We start from the raw sequence: 17,344 nt of genomic DNA, 5'->3' as shown, positions 1-17,344 counted from the left end.
CCCCAATCCAGGCGTTACACCAGTTCGTAAGTCAGGCAGACTGGTAAGATTGAACCAGCGGCCAGACATGGTTTATTATTAGAGAAGGTAGATTAGAAAGTGAAAGAACACGTTTGTTACTATTTGTTTGTTATTAAGTTTACTGTTGAACCACCCTAGTATAAACTTGAAGGGAGGTGTTGTATGATTGCCCATATTTGTAAGATGTCCTGTGAGGTCATGGGCTTAGGTTAGATGAATAAAGGAGACTCGCACTTACAACAACAAAGATTCAGGTACCTTGATTTTAAGCTTTTAATATCTTATTTCGAAACCCAATAAGATTGATCGAGTTCAATAGTGTTTGACAGCTATAACTTCTATCGAAATTCATTTTTACGACAAAACATTCAATCTATTATAAACTTTTCCACGTTGAGAAATCTCTTTGCGGTTTATACACCTACATTCGAAAAATAATTTCGACCCCATAACCTTTAGTAAAATCTTGGTCCATTGAAAAATAATTAAAAGTAGCCTATAAATTATATTTATAAATTTTTCGAAAACAATACATCATTCAGCAAACATGCTTGGTGATCAAAAAGGAACAAACCCATCATTATCAGAAGCTTGTTTAATAGTTTTGAAATGACAAGGAATGTTCAAACCTAACATTTTGGTATTTTTGAAATCCAAGCGATTTCTCAAACCTGGGTTGGGTGATACTGTACAATATGTACTATGGAAGCTACAAACATTGTGTCCAATGGCCTGAAGACTGTTTTGAATTTAGAGAATCTATATGTCATACGATCATATTTTGTAAAGCGCACTATTTCCATAAATCGTATTATCTGTTTATTTATTTAAAATTTTTGTGTTCAATTTACTCGATGTAAATTGCGCTATGCAATAATTTTGAAGTAAGCTGTCTATCTATCACAGATACAATTGTTCACCATTATGGATAAGAACAATAAGTGTGGTGCTCCGCTTTAGGCAGTGCCTAAATATATCTAGTATAATTAGGCTGGGGTTCTTTTAAAGCCTGAAAATGTTTTAAAATTACAGTTTAAAAAAAGGATAACCCAATGAATTTGATTCTACATTTTAGAATGTATCACAGAAACAAAACAATATTGCTGTTATCTGAGCCTCGGCATGTTCTTGGACGTGTGATTTCATGTCCGAAAGTACTTACAACCTCGTTCCCAGGTCACTCCCTTTATTGTTATTTGAGTCACGGTGAAATGCCCAAGTAACAGGAAAACCCTGGGAATGAGGTTGCATTACTTATTAAATTAAGAATAAAATGATTAAGATTGTTTAAATCACATTTCAAGACCATTTTGTAGAAAATATTTAGTTACTTTAAAAGTGCCACACCCATAAAGTCTCGAGTAAGTTTATACAAAAAACCCTATGAATCCTTGTCTCATCCTCTAAGCTATAAGCTTCAATTATAGCTGTCAATGCAATGGCATGAGCTGATCAAGAGAGTATATTGGGTGCGACAAACCAGTACTTTGTCTTATCTAGCCTACGTAGCAAGCCCAAAGGGTTGGGTAAAAAGAGAAAATACGGAGATGAGGCGCCATGCTAGGGTGAGGCTTCATTCTTCTCTCCAGGCGCATGGAGTATATCGCTCATCTTCCCCGGCCCTGTGTGCTTGCAAAGCAGGCTATGTCTTATCCTCTCACCTAATAGCTTCACTAATAATGGTCACTGGCTTTAGCATGTTAAGAGAAGACTTTCCCAAGATATTTGGGGCGACACACCAGTAGCTTATTTTATCCTCTCAGCTATAAGCTGCTAGCGTCAGTGGCATGAACTGATCAAGAGAACACATTGAGGGTGACACAACCAGTAGTTTGGAGATGATTTACTACAGGTGACTACACGCTTTCCAGTGTAGCTTGCCACAGTGGATTGACTTCACTACTCGAGTAATCCAGGGGCACGCCGTTAAACTTATCAGACATTCGTCCTTTTGGTTTTAACGGAATTCCTCTATCGGCGGCCTCTATCTGCTTGGTATATGCTCTGAGCCCTCGTCAGGGGCGGATCTAGCTTTTCGCTAAAGGGGGGGGGGGGGGTGGTGGCTCAGTTACATATGGCTTTCTGGCAGCCCAAAGGGGTGGGGGGTAAACCCCTTAAACCCTCCCCCTAGATCCGCTACTGCTCGTGCTGTGTCATGTGCCGTCGTGTGTCGATATCTCCTTGTGAGCTGTGATCGTTATCTCCTCGTGGTCTTGTGCCGATACCTCCTTGTGAGCTGTGATCGTTATCTCCTCGTGGTCTTGTGTCGATACCTCCTCGTGGGCTCTGATCGTTATCTCCTTGTGGTCTTGTGCCGATACCTCCTTGTGAGCTGTGATCGTTATCTCCTCGTGGTCTTGTGTCGGTACCTCCTCGTGGGCTCTGATCGTTATCTCCTTGTGGTCTTGTGTCGATACCTCCTCGTGGGCTCTGATCGTCATCTCCTTGTGGTCTTGTGTCGATACCTCCTTGTGAGCTGTGATCGTTATCTCCTCGTGGTCTTGTGTCGATATCTCCTCGTGGGCTCTGATCGTTATCTCCTTGTGGTCTTGTGTCGATCCCTCCACGTGGGCCGTGATCAATATCACCTCGTGGTCTTGTGTCTTTATCTCGTATCATTTCATCTCCGTTATTTGTATCGTCATAGATGCGTCCTGGTACTTCTGGTGACATAGTGCTTACACGGTGGCTAGTTGAGTTCTCACGAGTTATATCGTTGTCGGCCACATGATCGGCTGGTAGCTCGGCGGATGACAAGGTCGGTAACGCTGTTGTTGGCAAAATTGTCGGCAGTGCTGATGTTAGTGTCGCTGTAAAAGTGTTGTCAAATCTCTTTCCTGTAAAAGGTATGTGACAAATGATGTCTAATATGAATACAATAATACCAATGGTTTACCATTAATCTGATCATTAAGATAAATATAATTGTCATTAGCATTTTTTAGGAGCACCAACCCTAAAAAGATGATAACAGTAGCAGAAACATCAATAATTACAATAGCAGCAATATCAATAATTACAACATTAGAAACATCAATAATTACAATAGCAGCAACATAAACAATTATAACATAGCAGCAACATTGACAAATACAATAGTAGCAACATCAATAATTACCACATAGAAGCAACATAAATAATTACAACATATAGCAGCATTATCAATCATTGCATCATTAACTAAAAATTCATAACAACATCAGTAAAAACAATAATAACATAGCAGCAACATCAATAATTACATTATTAACTACAATATCATAACAACATCAATAATAACAATAGCAGCAATATTGTTAATAACGTAGCAGCAACATCAAAAATTACAATAATAACAACCTCAATATTTACAATAGCAGCAACATCAATAATTACAATAGCAACAACAACAGTAATTAGAATAGCAACATCAATAATTACAATAGCAACAACATCAACAATTACAATAGCAGCAACATCAATAATTACAATAGCAGCAACATCAATAATTACAATAGCAGCAACAACATCAATAATTACAATAGCAACAACATCAACAATTAGAATAGCAGCAACATCAATAATTACAATAGCAACATCAATAATTACAATAGCAGCAACATCAATAATTACAATAGCAACAACCTCAATATTTACAATAGCAGCAACATCAATACTTACAATAGCAACAACCTCAATATTTACAATAGCAGCAACATCAATACTTACAATAGCAACAACATCAATAATTACAATAGCAGCAACATCAATAATTACAATAGCAGCAACATCAATAATTAGAATAGCAGCAACATCAATAATTACAATAGCAGCAACACCAATTATTACAATAGCAGCAACACCAATAATTACAATAGCAACAACATCAATAATTACAATAGCAGCAACACCAATTATTACAATAGCAGCAACACCAATAATTACAATAGCAACAACATCAATAATTACAATAGCAGCAGCATCAATAATTAGAATAGCAGCAACATCAATAATTACAATAGCAGCAGCATCAATAATTACAATAGCAGCAACATCAACAATTACAATAGCAATATAAATAATTACAATAGCAGCAACATCAATAATTACAATAGCAGCAACATCAACAATTACAATAGCAATATAAATAATTAGAATAGCAGCAGCATCAATAATTACAATAGCAACAACATCAACAATTACAATAGCAGCAACATCAATAATTACAATAGCAACATCAATAATTACAATAGCAGCAACATCAATAATTACAATAGCAACAACCTCAATATTTACAATAGCAGCAACATCAATACTTACAATAGCAACAACATCAATAATTACAATAGCAGCAACATCAATAATTACAATAGCAGCAACATCAATAATTACAATAGCAACAACATCAATAATTAGAATAGCAGCAGCATCAATAATTACAATAGCAACAACATCAACAATTACAATAGCAGCAACATCAATAATTACAATAGCAGCAACATCAATAATTACAATAGCAGCAACATCAATAATTACAATAGCAACAACCTCAATATTTACAATAGCAGCAACATCAATAATTACAATAGCAACAAGATCAACAATAACAATAGCAGCAGCATCAATAATTACAATAGCAGCAACATCAACAATTACAATAGCAATATAAATAATTACAATAGCAGCAACATCAATAATTACAATAGCAGCAACATCAATAATTACAATAGCAACAACATCAATAATTACAATAGCAACAACATCAATAATTACAATAGCAGCAGCATCAATAATTACAATAGCAACAACCTCAATATTTACAATAGCAGCAACATCAATACTTACAATAGCAACAACATCAATAATTACAATAGCAGCAACATCAATAATTACAATAGCAGCAACATCAATAATTACAATAGCAACAACAACATCAATAATTACAATAGCAACAAGATCAACAATAACAATAGCAGCAGCATCAATAATTACAATAGCAGCAACATCAACAATTACAATAGCAATATAAATAATTACAATAGCAGCAACATCAATAATTACAATAGCAGCAACATCAATAATTACAATAGCAACAACATCAATAATTACAATAGCAACAACATCAATAATTACAATAGCAGCAGCATCAATAATTACAATAGCAACAACATCAATAATTACAATAGCAGCAACATCAATAATTACAATAGCAACAACATCAATAATTACAATAGCAGCAACATCAATAATTACAATAGCAGCAACATCAATAATTACAATAGCAATATAAACAATTACAATAGCAGCAACATCAATAATTACAATAGCAACAACATCAATAATTACAATAGCAGCAACATCAATAATTACAATAGCAGCAACACAAATAATCGCAACAACAAGAATACGATGTTTTTTTCTTATTCCTGATTCTACATGGGTTTTTAGCATACTCACCGCAGTCGGCAGCTATTGGCAGCTTAAGCTGCAACAGTTTCAAATTAATCGGGAATTTTTTAACCATTTTCCACAAAATTCTAATTTTGACACCAACCATCATTCGAATCTGTGGACCAAAAAAAAAAAGACCAAAAGACCAAAAAAACAAACATGAGTGCTATTGTCTGCACCTCTTATTTACCAAATTTATTTCATTTTTGGGTGCATAAAAAAAAGAACGAAACCTATAGAAGCCGAGTCGGCCTCGCCCTTTCCTCGGCCATATCAATATTATATGCGTACAAGACCTTACCGTCAATGCTTGCCTTTCCACTGATCCCATTTCCCTCCCATAATCGGCACCCCCTCTCCAGCATCCACCTTCATATAGTATTTGGAATAGGTCCTCGCCGTCTATGCGAGTTTTTCTAAATTATCCAGTCTCCCCTCGATTTATTTCATACCAGAGTGATCTAGAATGACTTTTTTTTATCTAATTCGTTTATGCTTTATAGTTTTGTCTACAAAAAGCACGTCTATTACGAACCGGCAGTGGACTTTTCGCCGTTGTAAACGCACCCCCTGCACCCCTCATTGTACGGACATGCACTCTTATCTGCCACATCGATACTATACCCAAGGCCTTACCGTTAATGCCAGCTTGCCCTTTTGAGAAGCGACCCCTAGACTGACAAACACGCCCCCCTCGGCCATACCAATACTATAAGCAAACTGAGGGATTGGGATAGCAGCTTCAGGCTTGTGCTTCTTGGACCAATCAAGCTTAAGCCCGGGCACCTTGACATGCATACCGAGCGTTACAGGCTTGTCACATTTGTTGAGGCTAAAGGAGGCCGACAGATTTTGGCCGGCGAACTTGAGTGAACAGGTGATCTTGAGGCAATCAGCGCTGATGCGGCAGAGTCCCCCAGGGATGGTTAGGCCTAAGCAGTGGCGTGGTCCACTTGTTACTTTAGCCGGTACTTTGGGAGGGGCCGTGCAACCAGGTTTCGATTTGGCTGGAGAACGAAGATGAAGCAGTTATTCACATAGAAATTTAGTATACATTATTCTCATGATCATTATTATCATTACTATCATCATGATTATCATCACTAACATCATTACCATCATTACCTTCCAAGACCGCACGTCTTGGAAGTCATCACGGTAATTGCAGTGGAGTACCATCGTCATCATCATTAACGCCATCATCATCGACATCAACTCTACCACTATCATCATTATCACCGCCACCATTATCATTATCATCATCAGTATGCAACAACTATAGTCATTTCATCATCATGATCATCCTTGGTACTCACAGCATGTCTTGGAAGGCATCGCGGTAATCGCTGTAAACATTGTCGTGTTGAACTCGTACTTTGTGAATCCTGATACGCTGCCTTGCGTCTTGGTCATCACCTGCAGAGAGAAACCTTGTCAACTATCACGTGTAAAGAGACACCTTGTCAACTTTCACGTGTAAAGAAACACCTTGTCAATTATCACGTGTAAAGAGACACCTTGTCAATTATCACGTGTGAAGAGACACCTTGTCAACTATCACGTGTGAAGAAACACCTTGTCAACTATCACGTGTAAAGAAACACCTTGTCAACTATCACGTGTAAAGAAACACCTTGTCAACTATCACGTGTGAAGAAACACCTTGTCAACTATCACGTGTAAAGAAACACCTTGTCAATTATCACGTGTAAAGAAACACCTTGTCAATTATCACGTGTAAAGAAACACCTTGTCAACTATCACGTGTGAAGAGACACCTTGTCAATTATCACGTGTAAAGAGACACCTTGTCAATTATCACGTGTGAAGAGACACCTTGTCAACTATCACGTGTGAAGAGACACCTTGTCAACTATCACGTGTGAAGAAACCCCTTGTCAATTATCACGTGTGAAGAAACACCTTGTCAATTATCACGTGTGAAGAGACACCTTGTCAACTATCACGTGTGAAGAGACACCTTGTCAATTATCACGTGTGAAGAGACACCTTGTCAACTATCACGTGTGAAGAAACACCTTGTCAACTATCACGTGTAAAGAAACACCTTGTCAATTATCACGTGTGAAGAAACACCTTGTCAATTATCACGTGTAAAGAAACACCTTGTCAATTATCACGTGTAAAGAAACACCTTGTCAATTATCACGTGTGAAGAAACACCTTGTCAATTATCACGTGTGAAGAGACACCTTGTCAATTATCACGTGTGAAGAGACACCTTGTCAATTATCACGTGTGAAGAGACACCTTGTCAATTATCACGTGTGAAGAGACACCTTGTCAATTATCACGTGTGAAGAGACACCTTGTCAATTATCACGTGTGAAGACACACCTTGTCAATTATCACGTGTAAAGAAACACCTTGTCAACTATCACGTGTGAAGAAACACCTTGTCAACTATCACGTGTAAAGAAACACCTTGTCAACTATCACGTGTAAAGAAACACCTTGTCAACTATCACGTGTGAAGAAACACCTTGTCAACTATCACGTGTAAAGAAACACCTTGTCAATTATCACGTGTAAAGAAACACCTTGTCAATTATCACGTGTAAAGAAACACCTTGTCAACTATCACGTGTAAAGAGACACCTTGTCAATTATCACGTGTGAAGAAACACCTTGTCAACTATCACGTGTAAAGAAACACCTTGTCAATTATCACGTGTAAAGAAACACCTTGTCAACTATCACGTGTGAAGAGACACCTTGTCAATTATCACGTGTGAAGAAACCCCTTGTCAATTATCACGCGTGAAGAGACACCTTGTCAATTATCACGTGTGAAGAGACACCTTGTCAATTATCACGTGTGAAGAGACACCTTGTCAACTATCACGTGTGAAGAGACACCTTGTCAATTATCACGTGTGAAGAGACACCTTGTCAATTATCACGTGTAAAGAAACACCTTGTCAATTATCACGTGTGAAGAGACACCTTGTCAATTATCACGTGTGAAGAGACACCTTGTCAACTATCACGTGTGAAGAGACACCTTGTCAACTATCACGTGTGAAGAAACACCTTGTCAACTATAACGTGTAAAGAAACACCTTGTCAACTATCACGTGTAAAGAGACACCTTGTCAATTATCACGTGTGAAGAGACACCTTGTCAACTATCACGTGTGAAGAGACACCTTGTCAACTATCACGTGTGAAGAAACACCTTGTCAATTATCACGTGTAAAGAAACACCTTGTCAACTATCACGTGTAAAGAAACACCTTGTCAACTATCACGTGTGAAGAGACACCTTGTCAATTATCACGTGTGAAGAAACCCCTTGTCAATTATCACGTGTGAAGAGACACCTTGTCAATTATCACGTGTGAAGGAGACACCTTGTCAATTATCAAGCGCTAAGAAACACCTTGTCAATTATCACGTGTGAAGAGACAGTCAATTATCAAGCGCTAAGAAACACCTTGTCAATTATCACGTGTGAAGAGACACCTTGTTTATCACATGCGAAGAGACAATCGCCCGGTCTAACGCGACGAGACACTTGTCCAATCACATGCAAGAGATATTCCGCGAACTCTTTTTGTACGTTACCTTAAAGCGCAACTTGCCGCTGTCCTCAACCATCGTAGTCATCACAGACAACTTATTGAACACGTGACCAAACTCGTACTCAAACTCCGGCATTCGTACGATTTCGGCCTGGGGACCAGGCCTGTACGTATACGTCTTGTTCAGCTCCAAGCTGGGGATAGTCACGACGGCGTGCACCACAGGGGGGCCGCACATTGGCAGGATGAACTGCGCTGTACCCTTTTTGCTTCGCTGCGTGACAGGACACGTGACAGTGCAGCAGCTAGGAGTGAAGGTGCATGACTTGGGTAAGCTGTGAACACTACATCTACCTTTGGTGACGTCACTTGAAGTATCATGGTGAGTGTCGTTTTCGTCTATAATATAACAATATAGTTGATGTTCGCGGGCGTTGTTGCTCGCCGTATAAAAGGACTACTATAGAGATACTAGAGCTTGCCGTTTTAGAAGGGCAGGAGATACTAGCGCTCACCGTTGTGCTGTTGATCTCCGTATAAAAGGGCAGGAGATACTAGTACTCACCGTTGTGCTGTTGATCTCCGTATTAAAGGGCAAGGGATACTAGTGCTCACCGTTGTGCTGTCGATCTCCGTATAAAAGGGCAGGGGATACTAGTGCTCACCGTTGTGCTGTCGATCTCCGTATAAAAGGGCAGGGGATACTAGCGCTCACCGTTCTGCTGTTGATCTCCGTATAAAAGGGCAGGGGATACTAGCGCTCACCGTTCTGCTGTTGATCTCCGTATAAAAGGGCAAGGGATACTAGCGCTCACCGTTGTGCTGTTGATCTCCGTATAAAAGGGCAGGGGATACTAGTGCTCACCGTTGTGCTGTCGATCTCCGTATAAAAGGGCAGGAGATACTAGTGCTCACCGTTGTGCTGTTGATCTCCGTATAAAAGGGCAGGAGATACTAGTACTCACCGTTGTGCTGTTGATCTCCGTATAAAAGGGCAGGGGATACTAGTACTCACCGTTGTGCTGTTGATCTCCGTATAAAAGGGCAGGAGATACTAGTGCTCACCGTTGTGCTGTCGATCTCCGTATAAAAGGGCAAGGGATACTAGCGCTCACCGTTGTGCTGTTGATCTCCGTATAAAAGGGCAGGGGATACTAGTGCTCACCGTTGTGCTGTCGATCTCCGTATAAAAGGGCAGGAGATACTAGTGCTCACCGTTGTGCTGTTGATCTCCGTATAAAAGGGCAGGAGATACTAGTACTCACCGTTGTGCTGTTGATCTCCGTATAAAAGGACAGGAGATACTAGCGCTCACCGATGTGCTGTTGATCTCCGTATAAAAGGGCAGGAGATACTAGTGCTCACCGTTGTGCTGTCGATCTCCGTATAAAAGGGCAAGGGATACTAGTGCTCACCGTTGTGCTGTTGATCTCCGTATAAAAGGGCAGGAGATACAAGTGCTCACAGTTGTGCTGTTGATCTTCGTAAAAAAGGGCAGGAGATACTAGTGCTCACCGTTGTGCTGTTGATCTCCGTATAAAAGGGCAGGGGATACTAGCGCTCACCGTTGTGCTGTTGATCTCCGTATAAAAGGGCAAGGGATACTAGTGCTCACCGATGTGCTGTTGATCTCCGTATAAAAGGGCAAGGGATACTAGTGCTCACCGTTGTGCTGTCGATCTCCGTATAAAAGGGCAGGAGATACTAGTGCTCACCGTTGTGCTGTCGATCTCCGTATAAAAGGGCAAGGGATACTAGCGCTCACCGTTGTGCTGTCGATCTCCGTATAAAAGGGCAAGGGATACTAGCGCTCACCGTTGTGCTGTTCATCTCCGTATAAAAGGGCAGGAGATACTAGTGCTCACCGATGTGCTGTTGATCTCCGTATAAAAGGGCAGGAGATACTAGTGCTCACCGATGTGCTGTTGATCTCCGTATAAAAGGGCAGGGGATACTAGCGCTCACCGATGTGCTGTTGATCTCCGTATAAAAGGGCAGGAGATACTAGTGCTCACCGTTGTGCTGTTGATCTCCGTATAAAAGGGCAGGGGATACTAGCGCTCACCGTTGTGCTGTTGATCTCCGTATAAAAGGGCAGGAGATACTAGTGCTCACCGTTGTGCTGTCGATCTCCGTATAAAAGGGCAGGGGATACTAGTGCTCACCGTTGTGCTGTCGATCTCCGTATAAAAGGGCAGGGGATACTAGCGCTCACCGTTGTGCTGTTGATCTCCGTATAAAAGGGCAGGGGATACTAGTGCTCACCGTTGTGCTGTCGATCTCCGTATAAAAGGGCAGGAGATACTAGTGCTCACCGTTGTGCTGTCGATCTCCGTATAAAAGGGCAGGGGATACTAGCGCTCACCGTTGTGCTGTTGATCTCCGTATAAAAGGGCAGGGGATACTAGTGCTCACCGTTGTGCTGTCGATCTCCGTATAAAAGGGCAGGAGATACTAGTGCTCACCGTTGTGCTGTCGATCTCCGTATAAAAGGGCAGGGGATACTAGCGCTCACCGTTGTGCTGTTGATCTCCGTATAAAAGGGCAGGGGATACTAGTGCTCACCGTTGTGCTGTTGATCTCCGTATAAAAGGGCAGGAGATACTAGTACTCACCGTTGTGCTGTTGATCTCCGTATTAAAGGGCAAGGGATACTAGCGCTCACCGTTGTGCTGTTGATCTCCGTATAAAAGGGCAGGGGATACTAGTGCTCACCGTTGTGCTGTCGATCTCCGTATAAAAGGGCAGGGGATACTAGTGCTCACAGTTGTGCTGTTGATCTCCGTATAAAAGGACAGGGATACTAGCGCTCACCGTTGTGCTGTTGATCTCCGTATAAAAGGGCAAGGGATACTAGCGCTCACCGATGTGCTGTTGATCTCCGTATAAAAGGGCAGTGGGTACTAGCGCTCACCGTTGTGCGTATAAAAGGGCAGGGGATACTAGCGCTCACCGTTGTGCTGTTGATCACCGTATAAAAGGGCAGTGGGTACTAGCGCTTACCGTTGTGCTGTTTATCTTCGTAAAAAAGGGCAGGAGATACTAGCGCTCACCGTTGTGCTGTTGATCTCCGTATAAAAGGGCTGGAGATACAAGTGCTCACAGTTGTGCTGTTGATCTTCGTAAAAAAGGGCAAGGGATACTAGCGCCCACCGTTGTGCTGTCGATCTCCGTATAAAAGGGCAGGAGATACTAGCGCTCACCGATGTGCTGTTGATCTCCGTATAAAAGGGCAGGAGATACTAGTGCTCACCGTTGTGCTGTTGATCTCCGTATAAAAGGGCAGGGGATACTAGTGCTCACCGTTGTGCTGTTCATCTCCGTATAAAAGGGCTGGAGATACAAGTGCTCACAGTTGTGCTGTTGATCTTCGTAAAAAAGGGCAGGAGATACTAGTGCTCACCGTTGTGCTGTTGATCTCCGTATAAAAGGGCAGGGGATACTAGTGCTCACCGTTGTGCTGTTGATCTCCGTATAAAAGGGCAGGGGATACTAGCGCTCACCGTTGTGCTGTTGATCTCCGTATAAAAGGGCAGGAGATACTAGTGCTCACCGTTGTGCTGTCGATCTCCGTATAAAAGGGCAGGGATACTAGCGCTCACCGTTGTGCTGTTGATCTCCGTATAAAAGGGCAGGGGATACTAGTGCTCACCGTTGTACTGTTGATCTCCGTATAAAAGGGCAGGGGATACTAGCGCTCACCGATGTGCTGTTGATCTCCGTATAAAAGGGCAGGAGATACTAGTACTCACCGTTGTGCTGTTGATCTCCGTATAAAAGGACAGGGATACTAGCGCTCACCGTTGTGCTGTTGATCTCCGTATAAAAGGGCAAGGGATACTAGCGCTCACCGATGTGCTGTTGATCTCCGTATAAAAGGGCAGGGATACTAGCGCTCACCGTTGTGCTGTTGATCTCCGTATAAAAGGGCAGGGGATACTAGTGCTCACCGTTGTACTGTTGATCTCCGTATAAAAGGGCAGGGGATACTAGCGCTCACCGATGTGCTGTTGATCTCCGTATAAAAGGGCAGGGGATACTAGCGCTCACCGTTGTGCTGTTGATCTCCGTATAAAAGGACAGGAGATACTAGCGCTCACCGATGTGCTGTTGATCTCCGTATAAAAGGGCAGGGGATACTAGCACTCACCGTTGTACTGTTGATCTCCGTATAAAAGGGCAGGGGATACTAGCGCTCACCGTTGTGCTGTTGATCTTCGTAAAAAAGGGCAGGAGATACTAGCGCTCACCGATGTGCTGTTGATCTCCGTATAAAAGGGCAGGAGATACTAGCGCTCACCGATGTGCTGTTGATCTCCGTATAAAAGGGCAGGAGATACTAGTGCTCACCGTTGTGCTGTTGATCTCCGTATAAAAGGGCAGGGGATACTAGTGCTCACCGTTGTGCTGTTCATCTCCGTATAAAAGGGCTGGAGATACAAGTGCTCACAGTTGTGCTGTTGATCTTCGTAAAAAAGGGCAGGAGATACTAGTGCTCACCGTTGTGCTGTTGATCTCCGTATAAAAGGGCAGGGGATACTAGCGCTCACCGTTGTGCTGTTGATCTCCGTATAAAAGGGCAGGAGATACTAGTGCTCACCGTTGTGCTGTCGATCTCCGTATAAAAGGGCAGGGATACTAGCGCTCACCGTTGTGCTGTTGATCTCCGTATAAAAGGGCAGGAGATACTAGCGCTCACCGATGTGCTGTTGATCTCCGTATAAAAGGGCAGGAGATACTAGTGCTCACCGATGTGCTGTTGATCTCCGTATAAAAGGGCAGGAGATACTAGTGCTCACCGTTGTGCTGTTGATCTTCGTAAAAAAGGGCAGGAGATACTAGCGCTCACCGATGTGCTGTTGATCTCCGTATAAAAGGGCAGGAGATACTAGCGCTCACCGATGTGCTGTTGATCTCCGTATAAAAGGGCAGGAGATACTAGTGCTCACCGTTGTGCTGTTGATCTCCGTATAAAAGGGCAGGGGATACTAGTGCTCACCGTTGTGCTGTTCATCTCCGTATAAAAGGGCTGGAGATACAAGTGCTCACAGTTGTGCTGTTGATCTTCGTAAAAAAGGGCAGGAGATACTAGTGCTCACCGTTGTGCTGTTGATCTCCGTATAAAAGGGCAGGGGATACTAGCGCTCACCGTTGTGCTGTTGATCTCCGTATAAAAGGGCAGGAGATACTAGTGCTCACCGTTGTGCTGTCGATCTCCGTATAAAAGGGCAGGGATACTAGCGCTCACCGTTGTGCTGTTGATCTCCGTATAAAAGGGCAGGGGATACTAGTGCTCACCGTTGTACTGTTGATCTCCGTATAAAAGGGCAGGGGATACTAGCGCTCACCGATGTGCTGTTGATCTCCGTATAAAAGGGCAGGAGATACTAGTACTCACCGTTGTGCTGTTGATCTCCGTATAAAAGGACAGGGATACTAGCGCTCACCGTTGTGCTGTTGATCTCCGTATAAAAGGGCAAGGGATACTAGCGCTCACCGATGTGCTGTTGATCTCCGTATAAAAGGGCAGGGATACTAGCGCTCACCGATGTGCTGTTGATCTCCGTATAAAAGGGCAGGGATACTAGCGCTCACCGTTGTGCTGTTGATCTCCGTATAAAAGGGCAGGGGATACTAGTGCTCACCGTTGTACTGTTGATCTCCGTATAAAAGGGCAGGGGATACTAGCGCTCACCGATGTGCTGTTGATCTCCGTATAAAAGGGCAGGGGATACTAGCGCTCACCGTTGTGCTGTTGATCTCCGTATAAAAGGACAGGAGATACTAGCGCTCACCGATGTGCTGTTGATCTCCGTATAAAAGGGCAGGGAATACTAGCACTCACCGTTGTACTGTTGATCTCCGTATAAAAGGGCAGGGGATACTAGCGCTCACCGTTGTGCTGTTGATCTTCGTAAAAAAGGGCAGGAGATACTAGCGCTCACCGATGTGCTGTTGATCTCCGTATAAAAGGGCAAGGGATACTAGCGCTCACCGTTGTGCTGTTGATCTCCGTATAAAAGGGCAGGGGATACTAGTGCTCACCGTTGTGCTGTCGATCTCCGTATAAAAGGGCAGGGGATACTAGCGCTCACAGTTGTGCTGTTGATCTTCGTAAAAAAGGGCAGGAGATACTAGCGCTCACCGATGTGCTGTCGATCTCCGTATAAAAGGGCAGGAGATACTAGCGCTCACCGATGTGCTGTTGATCTCCGTATAAAAGGGCAGGGGATACTAGTGCTCACCGTTGTGCTGTTGATCTTCGTATAAAAGGGCAGGGGAGAAGTCATCCTCTAGCTGCTTATCAAGCTCGCTCTCTGACAAACCACTCTCTTTCAGAAGCAGCTCAGAATCGACATCTTTCTCAGCTTTGAAACCGGAGAATATAAAATTCCCTAGAAATACCAAACAAACAACAACATTGTACGACCTCATAATCGGTCAGTCAGGGCTAGAAGAACGAGCGACATGTTGCACGTACGTGGGCAAGATTATAACTCATGCAATGTTTACTTTATCATCTTTTCCAAATATTTTTAAATCTGAATTAAATAAGTAAGGTTGTATGAGGATTCGCTTATAGGCTATTAAGACACAGGACGAACGGCAAGAAGTCCTGGGCTATGTTGAAGGTAAATGAACCTTAATATAGCCCTTCGCTTCTTTTTCTAATTGTTAAGGTCCACCAAACACGCTGGCCATTCCCTTGTATTTCCCTTGTTGTGTTGCGGGTGCTGTGTGTGTTATTACAGAAACAGGCCAAGATTGGTCGATATAGTGTACCTGTTTTGCACAACAAATTGGGACACCAGTAAAGCATGAATACAAACACTAAATCGCTGCTGGATTAATTAAATTTCTAAGAGTGTTCAGGCATTCATATTTCATTCCTTGTTATTCATGAATGCTCGTCTTCGTGTTAATCATCTTTATCATAATACACCATCATTTTATGTCATCATTATGATATTATAGTGTATTAAAACCATGTATTAACTTTCCATGTCATCATCATCTTAATTATCATTACCACTATAATCATAATTATTATCATGGTGGTATTATAAAATATAATCACCTTACATATCAGCATCATCATCATTATCATAATACACTATACTAATTTATCATGTAATTATCATAATACATCATCATCATGACTTACATGTCATCATCGTAATCATCATTATAATAGTTAAAGTTATCACGGCTAAAATTTTAATACTCTTGATTGGATTTAACTAATAAGGCAACAATACCAAACACTTACATTTTTGTCACAACCAGTATTATTGATACCTTCATCATTTTCATCTACCTTTTGTATCTATTGTATCATGGATATCATCGACAAAATCATCATTATTATAATACTCTTTACTGTTTAGATCTTATCCATATAATAGTTTTAAAATTGCGATTGTTCTCGGCAGACATTATAATTTGTAATTGTTAACTGCTTAAAATGTTTTTGACTCTTTTATTTATTTTTTATATAATATCTCATAAAAACCAAAATTAATGTTTAACATAATGAAAACATTTGTTTTCCATATTGTCGATACCTTTAGGGGTTCTGGTGGGTAGATCGTCTCATGTGAAACAAATAAAATTGCCCACGTACATTTGTGGTTCTTGCGCTGTGAAAGAGCGGGAGGCCGGATACATAATGAACAAAACACAAGACTATCTCGATATCAGAATGTAAATAAGACTTCAACACAATCCCATAATAATAACTTGGTTTATTGGGTAATAGCCACCCACTGCCATCCCCTTTTACGTACAAATATTTTGTATTTTCAAAATGCGTAAAAGTAAAATAAGATGAAAGAAGCAACTTGGACAATAAATGATATAAGTACACTCATGTTTTCGCGTGTCCATAGAAAAAATCATTTTATTCTCTGATTAATGCGAATACATTGGATATGCTGATTGTTTATCTAATACCCACAAGTAAGCTAACTATATCGACCACGCCTCGGCAGATAGTCACAAAGAAAACAATTCAAAATCAAAATTGATAAATGGGATTAATTACAAAAAAGTACAAAAAAATAGGGGGGCAAAATAAGAAGTATTAGTTAAGTATTATAAAGAAATATTGGAGATGCAAGCCATCACATTGATATTATGATCCTATCAGAAAAATTTATCTTTCAAGTACCGCAAACAGACGGCGGGTGTTCAGGGCGGGTATTGATATTAAATATTCAACGGCTGTTGCAAAGCCTTCCAAGCGATCATGGCCACCTGCCTAATAGAATATAGTCCCCTGGGGCTAAATGTCTTTTTAAATTAGTTTAACATCACACAAATAAACAAACAAGCAACAAGAAAACATG

The 17,344-nt window shown here is 41.5% G+C and overlaps 2 protein-coding genes and 1 long non-coding RNA gene across 23 annotated transcripts in view; 2 read left to right on the top strand and 1 right to left on the bottom strand.

Annotated features, from left to right (window-relative positions):
• Nucleotides 1-270: 270 nt before the first annotated feature.
• Nucleotides 271-15,801, bottom strand: LOC125561826. Its single transcript, XM_048726349.1, has 6 exons — nucleotides 15,242-15,801; nucleotides 9,040-9,395; nucleotides 6,768-6,867; nucleotides 6,088-6,458; nucleotides 5,458-5,566; nucleotides 271-2,858 (listed from the first exon to the last, which is right to left on the bottom strand). The coding sequence occupies exons 1-6, from the start codon at nucleotides 15,429-15,431 to the stop codon at nucleotides 2,158-2,160; spliced, it is 1,827 nt and encodes a 608-aa protein (XP_048582306.1). The 5' UTR covers nucleotides 15,432-15,801; the 3' UTR covers nucleotides 271-2,157.
• Nucleotides 2,736-17,344, top strand: part of LOC5519642 (collagen alpha-4(VI) chain) — a 50,312-nt gene continuing 35,703 nt past the window's right edge. For 20 of the 21 annotated variants that reach the window (XM_048726342.1, XM_048726337.1, XM_048726347.1 and 17 more), the window contains exon 1: nucleotides 9,237-9,378. In XM_048726342.1, the coding sequence (XP_048582299.1) occupies nucleotides 9,376-9,378 (3 nt within the window). In that variant the 5' untranslated portion in view covers nucleotides 9,237-9,375. Of the gene's footprint in view, nucleotides 2,868-9,236; nucleotides 9,379-17,344 lie in introns of those variants that run through there. The other variant, XM_048726327.1, reaches the window with a different exon arrangement.
• On the top strand, nucleotides 9,385-14,151 carry LOC125561828. The gene is made up of 2 exons (XR_007307515.1): nucleotides 9,385-11,892; nucleotides 12,483-14,151. It is a non-coding gene; the product is annotated as an uncharacterized LOC125561828 (long non-coding RNA).

Source organism: Nematostella vectensis, chromosome 4 (genome assembly GCF_932526225.1).
Source record: "Nematostella vectensis chromosome 4, jaNemVect1.1, whole genome shotgun sequence".
NCBI classification, from domain to species: Eukaryota; Metazoa; Cnidaria; class Anthozoa; order Actiniaria; family Edwardsiidae; genus Nematostella; species Nematostella vectensis.
This window is presented reverse-complemented; position numbering and strand designations above follow the sequence as displayed.

Coding starts and splice junctions, on each gene's coding strand:
- LOC125561826 (XM_048726349.1), bottom strand. CDS start 15,431: ATGAGGTCGTACAATGTTGTTGTTTGTTTGGTATTTCTAGGGAATTTT. Junction 6,459..6,767: donor GATGCCTTCCAAGACATGCT/GTGAGTACCAAG, acceptor TTCGTTCTCCAG/CCAAATCGAAACCTGGTTGC. Junction 2,859..5,457: donor GCCAATAGCTGCCGACTGCG/GTGAGTATGCTA, acceptor TACCTTTTACAG/GAAAGAGATTTGACAACACT.